Source organism: Pelodiscus sinensis, chromosome 1, assembly GCF_052426305.1.
Source record: "Pelodiscus sinensis isolate ZL-2025 chromosome 1, ASM5242630v1, whole genome shotgun sequence".
In the NCBI taxonomy this organism is placed as follows: Eukaryota; Metazoa; Chordata; order Testudines; family Trionychidae; genus Pelodiscus; species Pelodiscus sinensis.
Genome location: NC_143052.1, coordinates 118901031 through 118916127, shown reverse-complemented (window position 1 = coordinate 118916127; position 15097 = coordinate 118901031). Strand labels below are relative to the sequence as shown.

The following is a 15097-nucleotide window of genomic DNA, read 5'->3' as shown; positions in this document are numbered from 1 at the left end:
CATGAGGGAAAGACTGCAAATACTTTGTCTTCACTTTGGGTTTTGCAGTGAGCTAACAACCACACGTTTGTTATCCTGATCTTAAAAACCAAAACTCCTTTGCACTGGTGAAGGAAAAGGCAGAAGGCACCTGATTGTGAAAAAATCTCTTCCTGTTCCTTGCCTTGAGATTGCATCTATTTCTTCGATCTCCCCAGAGCACCACTTAACTAGTCTTAGCACATAAAGCCTGAAAAAGCAGCATAAGAAGAAAAGGGGAGAGAATACATCTCTTGGGTAGAAATGTAAGCAAATAGTTGAGTTGACTACTCACTTCCCCCACCCTTGCTGCCTCTGATACAGAGGCAGCAAAGGGGGTGGGAATTGGGAGCTGGCTTAAAAGCTGATTCCCTCCAGCACTGTCTCCACGGTGCTGCCTGCCATCCCCTCTCCCCATGCGCTGCTACCAAGGACAGAAGATGCTCCTGGGACCCCTCTGTGGACAGGGGCTGCTGGACCTGGTGGGACTGAGCAAGCCTGGCTCAGTCCCAGCTTGCGCCAGGTCTGGGACCTACCCCTGCTCTGGCTCTACATTTCAAATGTAGCAAGACCCAGGCTGCCTGCTCCCTGTTCACCCAGCTCCTACTACATTTAAACTGCAGAGTCCCAGCAGGCATAACTCCTGGACCTGGGATGATCCGGGACTGAGCAAGCTTTCCTTTCTTGACTAATCATGTAGTCAATAAAAAAATGTATCGACTACACAATTAGTGAATCACCCATCTCTTAAAATCCTTACCCTTGGGGCTAGCAGATAAGGGTTTAAACCAGGGTGTTTTCCCTGAGATATCATGATTACATATTATGTAGATGAATTTCTGAAGTGAGATGATCCGCTCCGCCCAGTGGTCCCCCAGACTATACCCATTGCAAACTCATGAATGCCATTTGAAACTGTTCTGAGACCAGCAATTCATTGTACATGGGCCACTGAGGAGATGCCATGAATTAAAATGGGATTTGAAGCATTTCCTGAAGGCCAAAATGCTTTTTAATTCCATTATCTATACCAGGGGTGGGTAAATACTGGCCCATAAGGCTGGATCTGGTTCCCCAGGGCTAGCTCCTGGTGGGCCAATGTCATTATATTTACCTGCGTCTCTGCTATTACAGGCGATCGCAGCTCCTATTGGCCATGGATCGCCATTCCCAACCAATGGAAGCTGCGGGAAATGTTGTCCCAGTCCGGGGGGGATAGTGCTCAAAAAGGTTTCCTAGTACACTCAGAGGCTTCTCTGAAAAGCCCAGTCTTGAGCTCTAAGGCTAAGAGAATTAGACATCCATTTTCCTGCCACTGATGGGTTCCCAAACTCTGCTCTATCCCTAGCTCAAATCACAAGTGAACAAGTGAACCAGGAGCCTGCTCAGTGCTTTCCCTTTCTTTCATGCTCCTTAGCATAGGGACAAGATGCTTTGGGTGCTTTACAATCCTTCATTCCCCTAAAATTATCAGAAAGTTTAAATTAAACCAATAGCATCCACCCAAAGTCACATTTTTCCAAGATGGAATGGACATTGTTAATCAGCATGGGGAGGGATAGCTCAGTGGTTTGAGCAGTGGCCTGCTAAACCCAGGGTTGAGAGTTCAATCCTTGTGGAGGCCATTTAGGGATTTGGGGCAAAAATTCATCAGGGATAGTAATTGGTCCTGCTGTGAAGGCAGGGGACTGGACTCGATGACCCACGGTCCCTTCCAGTTCTAGGAGATAGGCAATCTCCATTCATTAATTAGCATATTTTAACTCAGTTCTTACTGAGTTACTGTCCAAGCCTGGGCCTGAAATGAACTAATCAGACTCCCATATCCCCTTTAGCACTGTATTTTTTTTTAAATTATAGATCAAATCTGAAGATCTGCTGACTAAGGAGCTGTAGGCATACAAACTTCTGCTTCCTCAAATGCACATGAGTGCACGCTGGGAAACGTAACCCCAACTGTACATATAATGCAGTAAAAATTACCATTCAAGAAAAAGATCTTGGAGTCATCATGGAGAGTTCTCTGAATACATCTGTTCAATGAGCAGCAGCAGTCAAAAAAGCAAACAGATTGCTAGGAACCATAAGGTAAGGGGATTGATATCACAGATATCAGTGATGCCACTATATAAATCTATGGTAACTCACACCTTGAATAGTGTGCGCAGTTCTGGTCATCCCCTCTCTAAAAAGATATATTTAAATTGGAAAAAAGTACAGAGATGGGCAACAAAAATGATTAAAGGCATGGAACAGCTTCTCTATGAGGAGCAATTAAAAAGACAACTTAGAAAAGAGATGACTAAGGGGGGGATATGACAGAGGTTCATTAAATCATGACTAGTCTGGAGATAGGGAATAAAGAAGTGTTATTGATCCTTCACATAATACAAGAACCAGAGGTCACCCAATGAAATTAATAGACAGATTTAAAACAAACATAAATAAGGAAGGACTTTTTCACACATTTCACAGTAAACCCATGAAACTTTTGCAAGGGAATGCTTTTGAACTGTGTTAAAAAAGAATTAGATAACTACATGGAGGACAGAACCATCAATCGTTATTAGCCAAATGGCAAGGGGGACAACCTGTTATTTTGGATGTCCCTAAATCTCTAAATTCTAAAAGCTGAAACAGAATGGTTTCTGTTCACTCTGAAACATCACGCACTGCGCACTATTAGAAGATAGAATACTGGGCTAGATGAACCACTAATCTGATTTAGTTTCGCCATTTACATCCATTTATGTTCTCATTCTTACCTACCTCCATTTTGCTTTCCTTTTTTTCCCTCCTTCCCTTGTGTGTGTGTGTGTGTGTGTGTGCGCGCGAGTGAGAGAGAGAGAGAGAGAGAGAGAGATGTGACTATTACAAGAACTTGATCACAGCTAAAATTTCCCAGAAGTCATTTCAGGAGAATGAAATGCTTGCATTATTTTTATAGTCTCCAGGACTTCTAAACTGCCCTTGGTATTTGTAGCTCACAGAATCAGAAACTAATACATATGTTTTTTCAAGCAAAGCTGCATGGTGGTACATGTAGTGTGTCAATCAGAATTGTCGCTCATCCTCTCTTGTGCTGTCCAAACTGACTGCATGAAGTCCAGTTTGTCCTTGTTCTAATAATCGAACCTAGATCAAGACTGTGGTTTCACACCTACAGTTTAAAATGGTTGAACATTTCCAAGCAGATATAAAATACATCCCACATGGTTTGGTGCCATAGATAGTAAATGGAGGAATAAACCTGCAGTGGTGAATTGATCTTACACACATGCACATCCACACACACACATACAAAATCAGACACGTTTTTGCAAAAAGTTATTTTGGATTTGGATCCCATTTGTGAATTCTAATTTTGGCCCATTTCTAGCAGCAAACCATAAATATAACATAAAATTAACATACAAATGACATAAAAAGATGAGACTTTCTAGAAAACTTTTATTCTGATCTATGATCAGATTTCAAATACCCTCAAATTTAAGATTTGTATCCAGAGTTTTGAATCAGGCACATCTCTAAACAGATCTGGGTCCCAGAATAACATGGCTCAAACAAGATTCTGTAGTAGTTTGGTAACATAATGTTATAATTGTATAGTGTGTTAAATTGGTATAATTACTAATTATCTACATTATTGTAGCACCTAAAATATGCTGGGTTCCTTAATACTATGTAGGAGGACATAGTAACCATGCTAAAGAGCTTATAGTCTAAAAGACACAATCACATTCAGTGAATTTTAAGCAGTTTGAAAGTGCTTGTCAGGAGAAGGCTCATCTAGGGTTGCCAGATGATTTCAACAAAAATACTGGACACACTTGACATTACATCACAATCTACATTATATCTTATTTAGAAAATACCGAACATTTCTGTTTTCTCATTTCTATTTTCTCAGTTTGTTTCCTGAACAGAAAGCTCAAATACTGGACTGTCCGGTTCAAAACCGGACACCTGGCAACCCTAGACTCATCTAACAGTGTGTTTCCCTTTGCTGGTTTACATGTAACCAATCTTTATGACTTGTCTCAGAAAGTTGTAACCCAAAAAGGAAAACAACTTAGTTTAGACTGTGAAGCGTGAATGTTCAAATCTAAAAATAAAAATTAATATTTGTGTAAAACTAATCTTCCCCAGAGGGAAAAACAAAACAAAAACCTCAAGATGATTCAGATCTAAGCTTCAACCTACAATTTAAAAGAAAAGGGTGTGCCGAAAACATTGTTTTGTTGTGCTCTAATGAAAAAGAAAACAGTTTTCCATAATTACTTAACCTTTGCCTCTTTTGCATTGTTTCCAGACTTACCTGCAGTTGGAGTGGGCCTAAGCCTGGTGTTGCTGCGGCAGCAGCTGCCATGGTAGTTGGGATCAGCTGAACAGGGTAAGGGTCACCTAAGTAAGAGAATAATAGAGGCGTCAGCACCTTTTATCTACTCTCCACCTGCAAATTAAACTCCTGCATTCACTCTTTCCAAAAGCCTTCTTTTGTGTGCCTTGCAGAGGCCTAATGAAAAGCTCTATTGTGAAGCCTTTTACTAACACTCTCTTCACAATTCTGGCTGAGAGAGGAATGTGAATAAAAGGCACAAGCAATTAAGGCGGAAACCTCATCCTTTTTCATGATGTATTTAGGGAAATGGAAAAAAAAGTGCACACTGATCAGAGGGCTGCACTTAAAAAAAAAATTTAAAAAGAGAAAGAAATAGAAAAGGAGAACAGTGCAACCTTGATAAGATCACAGTATTAGAAAGGGACAAATTTACAGGCTGCTCCAAGATATGAAGTTAACCAAACTGAGATCATTGTTTGTAAACCAAATAGCACACAGATCAAACTTTAGGATCTAAGTGAATAAAAATGGCACTCTCTTGAATTCTGTATTTTCTTTCAGTAGACGCAATCTTGCTTTACAGATGGAGACTCCAATTCTGCAAAAGGTAAAAGTGTGTGAAATCAAAGGGACTACACACAAATGTCAGAAGTCCCCTCACATGGATCCCTTTACAGGACTGGCACCTTAATTTAGTTTCTTACCAAAAACAAAGATAACTAAACCTTAGGGTCCTACTGTGCCAGCTAGACATTGCATAGAAGTTAAAAAAACCAACAACTTTCAGACAACTTTCATTGGAAAATGTCCATAATAGAAAGAACAAAAAAAGGCAACCCCTCCCCCAACAAACAATAGCTCAGGAGAGACGTATTACACTGTAAAAAAGGGTACTTTTGATTTGCTTTTAAATGTCTGACTCTTAAATGAATTCTATGCTTGTCCACCTACTAATGAAACCAACTGGAAAGTTGGAGCTGCAAGCTTAATAGAAACGTTCCATGCGTTATATTCCTTGCCCAAAATGTTTAAAAGCTTTCCACTCAATTAATAAGGATCATCGAACCATTAGTGCATGGCCCAATGATCTGCTAACAGATATGATTAGCATGGCATAGAATAAGCCATTTAAGACCATGGTGGACACAGAACATTTTATTAGATAGGCACTCTACAAGGTTGCAGTTCATTTGATTAAGTAGACACAATAAGATTCCTTCCAGGATTATACTTTCTTGAGCAAATTGATAACAGAGTAATTTAAAAGGCCATATAGAATGCTGTATGCCACAATGATGATGATGAAATGATATATTTGTGATGACATCAAGTGAAAGTCCCAGGAAACATGAAATAGGGGAGAAAAGCTCTCTTCATATTTTGAAAATAGTATAAAATAGGCTGTGTTATAAAATTTGGGGCATTGCTTTCAGGAAAGCCACTTTATTGAAGAATCTCAGTGGTTCCTAAACACTTAAGCCCGACAACTCCCCTGTGAGTTGTCTTAGTATTATTAAACTAATTTATAATTAGGTAAGCTGAGACATAGAAAAAATAAAGCCCTTATTCAGCAACAGAGTTAAGCACATACTTATCTTCAATAGTACTTATGTGTACACTTAAAGTTAAGACTGTACTTAAGTTCTTTGCTGAACTGGGGTCTAAATTATTTTCTCTAGGACACAAAAACAGTATAAGAACCAACACTCAATACAGGAATCCTGACCAGCCCTCAATTTCTGCACCAGCTACTAGTCACACTTTTTTTTTTTAAACATACAAAGGGTTTCCTAATTTGGTTTTGATTTTTAATCACACCATGCTACTTTTTCCAGTATCTCCTCAATTTCATTTAAGATTCCATTTCTTGTTTAATATCTTTGACTTCAAGTTTTCTAATCTAGCCCATCACCCACAGATGAAAGCATCTTGTCTTAAATACAGCTAAGAAACCCCCACCCCCACCCAAAAAAAATAACAGACTCAACATTCACCGTTTTGTGCTACTCCCAACACCACAAGAACCTCAAAGGAAAATTCCAGTTTCATTCTGAATGACTTCTTTCTAGAAATGGATAGATTGGGCAAGTGCCAGCCATAAAAGAAACCAAAATTATTTTTTCCTCAGTTCCAAAGAGGAGAGCAATGAATACTGATGTGCATTCAAGTGAACTTCTCAAAACACTAAAATTTGTGTGTGCCAGGATCTTGTGTACTCCATGATTCCATGGTCATTATGATTATTGGTTGTTGATACAGTTCCAGGACCCCAAAACAATTTTTAAGAACAATACATATACAACAAAGTTTAGAAAGTTTTTGCGGCCCTACTGTGAATCTTCTGGAAAACACAATTTTCTGTTACTTCAATGTTACTGTGTCTTCCTACCATTATGCCCTGGGATTTAAAAATTTCTTTTATTAAGAGAAGTAGCCTTTGTGTACTTATTGTAGGCTTTTGTTTGTTATAAGATTTCCCACCATTGCAACTCCTGTGGCTAGTCTATTCTTATACTCCCATTATTTCAACTGAGCTAATTTAAGAAAGATGGGAAAGTTTCAACCCCGTACAGTATTGAATAGAGATGTAAGCAACTAATCGACTATCCAATATGCAGAAGTTAATCGGACAGTCGACTAGTGATGCTGTCCCATGCTGCCTCCATCAAAGAGAGGCAGCGGGGGAGAGGGAGAAGGAGCAGGAGCCGGTGCTGGGGGGAGCCAGCTTAAAAGCTGGTTCTCCCCAGCACTGTCTCCCTGGGGGGCAGGGTAGGTAGAGAGACAGTGGGAAACGGCACAAGGGGGGATTGAAGCAGTCTGCACTTGTGCCACCTCTGCTGTGATTCTGCTTTTGAAATGTAGAAGAACCCCACTGGTCTCTTGCTACAGTTCAAAAATGGAAACCCTGCAGGGAGTGCGAGGCCAGCAGGGGAGTCCCCTGCTGGTCCCATGCTCTCTGTGGGGCTTCCTTATGAAATGGGGCTCTTGTACATTTCAAAAGCTGAGGCGCCACAGGGAGCGATGGGCCAATGGGTGAGTCCCCACTGGCCCTGCGCTCCCTGCGGCACCTCAACCTTTGAAATGTACAAGAGCCCTGGTGGGACTTTTGTACATTTCAGAAGGAAGCCCCACAGGGACCATGGGACCAGCGGGGGACTCCCCAGCTGCCCCTGCGCTCCCTGCAGGGTTTCTGCTTTTGAATTGTAGCAAGAGTCCGGCAGGGCTCTTGCTACAGTTTGAAGATGGAGGACTCTTACAGACTAATCAACCCATCGACTATTCGATTAGTTAATTAATTTATATTTAACATCCCTAGTAATGAGCAGATTTAATTGTGCTAAGAACTGCACACACATATAGCAAGAGCCTGTCTCTGTCCCTTAAAAAAAGGCAAACCAAACAGAGTGGAAGGGGAAAATAAGAGAGGGGAAGTGACTTGGCCAGTGAACGTTACACAGTATGTCAGAAATCAGAACAAAACCTAGATCATTGAACTCAAAACCCAATACCTGCTCCCCCGGACCACACTGTCTCTCTAGTCCACATTGCTTCACTGAGTTGCTCTTAACATTTCTCCAGAATTGGCATTTAGATTTGTCTGAGCAGTTGTATAGGGAAATGCATTTCTTAAGCATTTTATTAATGCTTCAGTAAAGGTCTTATTTTTAGATCTAAACGGGCCTTTTCCCAAGTGCTGGGAACTTTTTAGGAATGTGAAACAAGATAGCCTGCTATTCGAAACAGCTATTTCCCATCCATTCATAAACTTGTACTACTCAAACTATCCACTTTCAAACAATAGTATTATACCAAAGCCAATCAAAAAACATTACCAACTGCTGTATTACAATCAGGAAAGAATTAGTCTCCCTCTTTATCTTTTAGACAACAGTAAAAATACAGAATTTTGGGAGGCTCCTTTCAGTTCCAAACTATCAGCTACAATTCAGAGAGTTTTGTTTTGTGAAGTTTCTTTGTTTGTTTTGTTTTACGTAAACCAGAATGAAGGTTCTGGAATGGAGTCAGGGTTGGAATTTGCACCTTAAGAGAAAAAGTAGAAATGATAAAGATTACCTGCTAATTTCACTGCAAATATATTTATTTCTCACCTACACTACATAGATAAATAATGTAACTCCGGGAAAGATATGTAGGATAAGCGAGACCAAGAGAGAGAGCACATCTCTAGCGGTGATAGGCATGAGAGAGGGATGTATGAGACATGTGAGTGATGAAGGGGTGTTTACAAGATTATGGAGGGCACAGTATGGACTCAAGATTTGGGAGTCTGGGAGTGCAGATTGTAGCAACATCCTTCAGAGGATAACTTCAGGGTTTGTGGAAAAGGGGGTGAGGAGGGAGAAGAGATGTATGGGGGGGGGGGGAATACAGGACTACAGAGTGATCTGAAAGAGGAATCAATCAAGGAGCAGGCAAGTGAGGATGGACTTGGTTGGGGAGAGAATGTGTGTGTGTGGGGGGGGGAGGGAGCTAGGGTGGCTTGTGTGGTACAGCAAAGTATGTGGGGAAGTTGCTCTGGCTGATGCACAGACACTGAAACAGATCATCTGATTTGCAAACAGCTGCAGAAGCAACCTTGGGAGACTAATCAGTGGCCAAAGTGCTGAGATTGGTTCCAGTTTTATAGAGTATAATTTATTTTCAAAATATGAAGAAGCTGGCAGAAGATGAGAACTGTGAGAGCATGGAGAACCATGGAAGCAGAAAGCGCAAGGATCTCTGGATATGAATTCAGTGTTTTCTTTAAAAACATGTAGGGTAAATTTTTCAAAAGCACCTTCATGACCCAGGAGCATAAGTCTCCACTGGCTTTCAGTGAGACATAGGTCCCTGTACATCTAAGTCACTTTTGAAAATGAGTCCTGTTAAGTTTCAAAAGAAGCTCAGGTCCCTAATTGCTTATGTCACTTTTGAAAATGAGGCATAGGGTCTGAAATAGCTTAACTGCTTTTGAATATTTTATCAAAGGTCTAATTTTTTAAAAGATTTTATGACACATTTTGTAATTTAAAAGAAAATTCCTTAGGCCAGGTGTAAGGGGAAGGTCGACTTAAAATATGCAACTCCAGCTATGTTAATTACTTAGCTAGAGTCAACGTATCTTAAATTGCGTTTTTGTGCCATCCACATGGCAGGAGGTTGATGGGAGCAAACACTCCCATTGGTTTCCTTCACTCGTGAGAAGCAGGTCTATCCGTGACAATGGGGGAGCCCTCTCAGTTCAAATTAATGGGTCTTTACTAGACCCGCTAAATCAAACTCTGGAAGACAGAATGAGGCAGTGCTGATCTTCTGTGCACTGTAGACATGGCGTTAATAACTACCATGATTTTTAAATAACAACCTATTTCATTTATTTCTTCTTTCTCTCTCACCCCATTCTTTTATTTTCTTCTATTCTGTAATCTCTTCTAGTGTCCTGTCTTCTTATAGGCTACAAGCGCTTTAGACCTGCAGTCTACAGGAATAGCTGCTGCTCAAGCCACCTCCAGGGCCAATGTTCCAGCTGTGCTCCAGTTGCCTCTGGACCACTGCTTAGGCATCCAGGACCAGCTGAACGGGCCACTGCTTGGTTGGTCCCCAGGGCCAGCTGCCTGGGGCTGCCCGAGGAGCAGTTGGTGAGGCTGGCCTTAGGCCTACTCCAGCAGCAGCTACTGTGACTGGCTATGGAGCTGCTTCGGGCAGCCACACACATGCCGCTGCAGAAGTGATAGAGGTCACAGCAAGGCATGGAATCCCTGACTTCCATGACGTACATGATAGACACGCAGCCTTAGTTATTCAGTATGGAAGTCCTACTATGCATTAACTTTACATTATAAGCTTTTGTCAGGATTCTGTATAGTTGCAAAAGGCAACTGAAACTGCTTGAAACATTTTCATGAAATAGGTTTTCATTAAATTTGGCCTTTCATCAATGTTTTGATTTTTTTGCTACAATTTTTTTTAATTGGAAAGTGGACCATTTAGCCTTTTGGTTTTTAAGTTTATTATTGTCCCACACCCTCCTCCTTTATTGGCAAAAAAAGTGGGAAAATGAGGACGACTGGAAGCAGGAATAAAAACAGGGGGGGAAAAGAAAAAAATCAGCAAACATTAAAAAAAAGCCCGAGTCCACATACACACACACTCTCTCTCTCTCTCTCCGTCTCTCTCTAACAGGGTTTGTGATCTGGTGCTAAAAACAACAGTGCAGACATTCCCACTCAGGCTGGAACTTGTGCTGAGACTCACTCCTGCTTCCCAGCCTAAGAGGGAATGCCTACCTTGCTCTTTTTTGTGCCGGAGCATGAGCCGGAATTTGAAGACTTAGGCTCTGTCACTTGCTACCACAGGGTTGGGTTGTGTAATTTTTAGAGGGCATGTACCTTTGCTGAGATGCTCAAATCTAGCTATCAGGTACGTCCACATGGCCCATGGCAGCACATCTCTCAGTCCAGGTCAACAGACTCAGGCCAGCGGGGCTGATGCTAGTTTTCTAAAACAGCCACGTCGACAGTACTTTGAAGTTGTGACTTGGGTAGGGGCTCTGGTTCCGAAGCTTGGGTGGGTGGAGGGTTCCCAAAGCCCAAACTCCAGTCTGAGCCATAACTTTTACGTACTGTCTAGAGAAAATCGCTATTTTAGAGAGCTAGCACAGACCCACTAGCCCAAGTCTGTCAAAACGGGCTTGGACACTCTGCGGTGGGCTTGCTGTAGACTTGTTCACAGGGACCGAATTTCAGGCACCCATTCTGGGCGCAGAATTGAATTGCAGCCAATGACAGAAGTCACTATTTTCCCTCTCCAGTTCAGATTTATTCAAGTTACTATGAGAGGCTCCCCCAATACCACAGATCTGGCAATTTTTCTTGAAACTAGAAAACACTCTTTTTTGTTGTTCTTCATCAATATACTTTTAGTTCAGTGTCCAACCCTATAGCCTTAGTCCCTAAGGGTATGTCTACACTACCACCCTAGTTCGAACTAGCGGGGTAATGCAGGCATACCGCACTTGCAAATGAAGCCCGGGATTTGAATTTCCCGGGCTTCATTTGCATAAGCCGGGCGCCGCCATTTTTAAATCCCGGCTAGTTCGAACCCCGGCTAGTTCGAACTCCTCATTCCACGAGGAGTACAGCTAGTTTGGATTAGAAGCCTAATCCGAACTAGCTACTCCGTGCCGCTTGTAGCCGCGCGGCACGGGGTTCGAACTAGCCGGGATTTAAAAATGGCGGCGCCCGGCTTATGCAAATGAAGCCCGGGAAATTCAAATCCCGGGCTTCATTTGCAAGTGCGGTATGCCTACATTACCCTCCTAGTTCGAATTAGGAGGGTAGTGTAGACATACCCTAAGAGAAAAAATTAATGGGCACAAATCAGATATTCGAAATGGTAACACACAGAAACCTGTTGGGGAACATTTTAACTTGCCCGGACACTCACTAAGGGATCTAAAAGTGGTCATTCTCTTACAAAATAAAGAAAGAACCAACCAGAGACAGAAACTGTGGAACTGGCCTTCCTATGCAAATTTAACACATTTAATCAAGGACTGAACAAAGGCATCTCTTGGATGGACTGTTATATTCAACACCCAAATGGTATCAAAAGTTAAGCATCAGATCCTTACAGCCCACTCTATTAGCCTGATCTAGCACAGACATTTTAATTGAGAGGGTTTTTTCTTTTCTTTCCTTCTCCTCCCCCTCTCCTTTCTTTATCTGCTTTATAATTGACCCTCTCTGCCTCTTGCTCCATATTTGTCATCTGAAGAAGTGGGTTGTGCCCATGAAAGCTCATGATACTAACTATATTTTTTGTTAGTTTCTAAGGCGCTACAGGACCTCTCATTTTTTAAGCTTTTTTTTTAGGTTACAGACTGACACGGCTGCCTCTCTGAGACTTCTAACCCTACAGCAGTGACACATGCTCATGTAGCATGCTAGGCACACGTTTTACCAGAAAGTACCGAATTCTTGCTGTGCCAATCCACAGTTGTATCATTGTTTTTCTTAGTTTGGGTGAAGGGAAGATGAGGGTTTAGTCATATGATCCTTCTTTTTCAAAGCGCAAACAGTAGCTTTAAAAGATGATTAACGGCCCTACAAAGAAACTACAGTATGTGGTCCTGACAACACATGGTTCCTATTTTTGTTATTCGGATGAAAGCGTACCATGTCAATTTTCTTTTCTTGTGATTTGGTGGTTGTCACTGACCTGTATGTCAGCTGACACAGTTAAATCAGAAATTAGCATGCAGTCTCTTTAGAAGCCAGACACATGGACACTGCATATAAGAGAGACTAACAGTGCAGCCCACATGATACTCCATTAAACAATGAAACATGTGACTTACTAAAAAACAGAGACACATCAGCAAATATGCCCAAGGAAGTTTATGGTATTTAACTCCTAAACATTAATTTTATTGTACTGTATGAGGAACCAATTAACTGAGAGTTTCATTTTTATTGGTGGGAGGGGGAATATTGCTCAGAAAATGGAGGAACAGTAAATTCAGCATATTTTAATTTTATTAGGCTTGGCTTGTCCACCTTCTCACATATTTATGCCTATTTTAAGGCGTAATTAGATATTTCATCAATAACTTTGTGTGCTTATATTATTTAGGAAATTTCCAGCTGCAGTGAGCTGATATGTAACAATCATACAATATACCTACTGTATAGTCACATTTTCCCCCAAATTTGATATGGTTGAAGATGTAATTAAAGTGCTTTCCAAAAAACCTAAGTGGATGACATCTGACTGGGAACACAATGTGATTTGTTACAACAAATTTTCCATAGGGGGAGGGAAGAAAGGGCAAAGAAAAAGAAAAAGAGTTTTTGTTTCCAAAATTTGGCATGTGGCTATAAAAATAACAAGAGGACCAGCAAGTAGAACACCACCTAGGGACTTCCTAAGAATTAGTGAATGACCTGGAAAACATATTTGGTAGCAAATCAGCTCTTCAACCATTTCTGAAAAGAAAACTGGAAAAAAAAATCCCCACATATAATTCAAAGTGTCACATGCACTTCACATTAGAACACTGAATGTTGTTGACCCACCAAGCTAGAAGCATTTTTCACACTGGATTGCTTCAGTAATAAGGTGGGGGGCGGGAGTGCCATGTAAAATGTTAGTGTCATAGGCTTTTCAACATTTTTCTTTTCTTTTCCAAAAACCGTCACCACACAGGTGAAGGTTTTTGAAAACAAAAACAAAGCAGCAAAGGGGAAAAACTCTCCTAAAACTCACCTTTTATTTTGAAGGATCTCAATGTTCTTTAAAAAGTATGGGGTATATATTATAGCTGTCAGGGAACCCCACACTAAAGGGTATCACAGAACCACGCTGTCTCAAAGGGAGTACTAGAAGGCAATCTGCCTGAGACCCTTCTGCTCCTTAGGTTTGTTGGGGAAATGCTGTTATATCTGCTTACCCTTTTTTGCAAGCGTCTCCCCCAGCAGAAGCTCCTCTGCTCTGACAAGCACAAGGCTTTGGATTCTCTGTGGACTTTACATGTGACTTACAAAAAATGAAGAGGGTGATTCCCCTACCCTCATTCTCAGTTAACTTAAGGGGAGTAACAAGTTAGCTCTCTAAATACAAATCTATGCATACAAGAAGGAACATTTTGTTCACCATGGAAAAGAAGCCACTTCTGAAGTGTAATGCAACAACTTTTAGATAGAACACAGCAACATTTCACATCTTATCACTTTGCACTTACATCATGTTTTATATTTTCAAAGCACTTTACAAGCACCAATTAAATGATCCTCTAAATGAATATCCCAATGCCCACCAGCACTTTAACTGCCATCATGTGTAACTTTGCTCCATGCTGATCCACACAACAGGGGGCAACTCCTGGGTCTAACAAAGTCAATATTAAAAGTCCCTTGACTTCAACGGGGTTAGGATTTCCCCCACAGCAGCTGAAATGCTGGAACCATAAGTACTTCAACCACACGGGCGCTCCTATACTTGGTACAGTGAAAGCTCTGTTATCCAGCACTCATGGAGAATGGAGGTTGCCAGTTGATTGAATGTGCCACATAACAAAATTTATTGCTCTGTTCCGACCCGCAATCTGCAGATCCAGCTCCCAACAGCTCGAGGTAGGCTGATGGGGAAGGAGGCACCTGCTGATGACATCAGCCAGCAGTGTCACCTGTCAGAAGCCCTGCAATGGCCAGCAGGACAGAGGGGAATCAGGTATGCGTGCCTGAAGACACGGTGGCTGCGGGCACTGCCGATTAACGAAGTTTTCCGATTAGCAGAATGCTGGATGATTCACTGTATCACCAGTGAATCTGACCTAGTGATAGTAATAGTAGGATATTTTAAGGTTAAAGGGTACAGTGTAGGGAAAGTCAGAAAGTTTAAATGAGTTGCTTAAAATCACACAGCACACTTGTGTGGCAGTGATCAAGAGTTTTTCCACTACATTAGAGGAGGAGAAGTTTGGCTCTTATCCCTGTGCTCAGTCCAAGGAGACTTGCTGAGCCCCTGGGTGAGGTTGGGGGGGGGGCTGCTTTGCACTCCCAGAAGGGGTGGAACTGAGGGCACCCAGCCTTCAGCATTGCCTGGCACACATAAGGGCCCCTCCCCACCAGACCTTAGTGCCACCCAGAGTGCGCCATGGTCCCTCCCACCCCAGGCCTTAGCACTGCCCAAAGTGCACCATGAAGCACTCTAGCAGCAATTTAAGGGCCCAGTGCA

At 41.8% G+C, this 15097-nt stretch overlaps 1 protein-coding gene across 18 annotated transcripts in view; it reads right to left on the bottom strand.

Annotated features, from left to right (window-relative positions):
- The window catches only part of SOX5 (SRY-box transcription factor 5), an 895980-nt gene that overhangs the window by 106868 nt on the left and 774015 nt on the right, over positions 1 to 15097 (bottom strand). For all 18 annotated transcript variants that reach the window (XM_089769671.1, XM_089769670.1, XM_075898182.2 and 15 more), the window contains one exon: positions 4337 to 4422. In XM_089769671.1, the coding sequence (XP_089625797.1) occupies positions 4337 to 4422 (86 nt within the window). The remainder of the gene's footprint in view (positions 1 to 4336; positions 4423 to 15097) is intronic.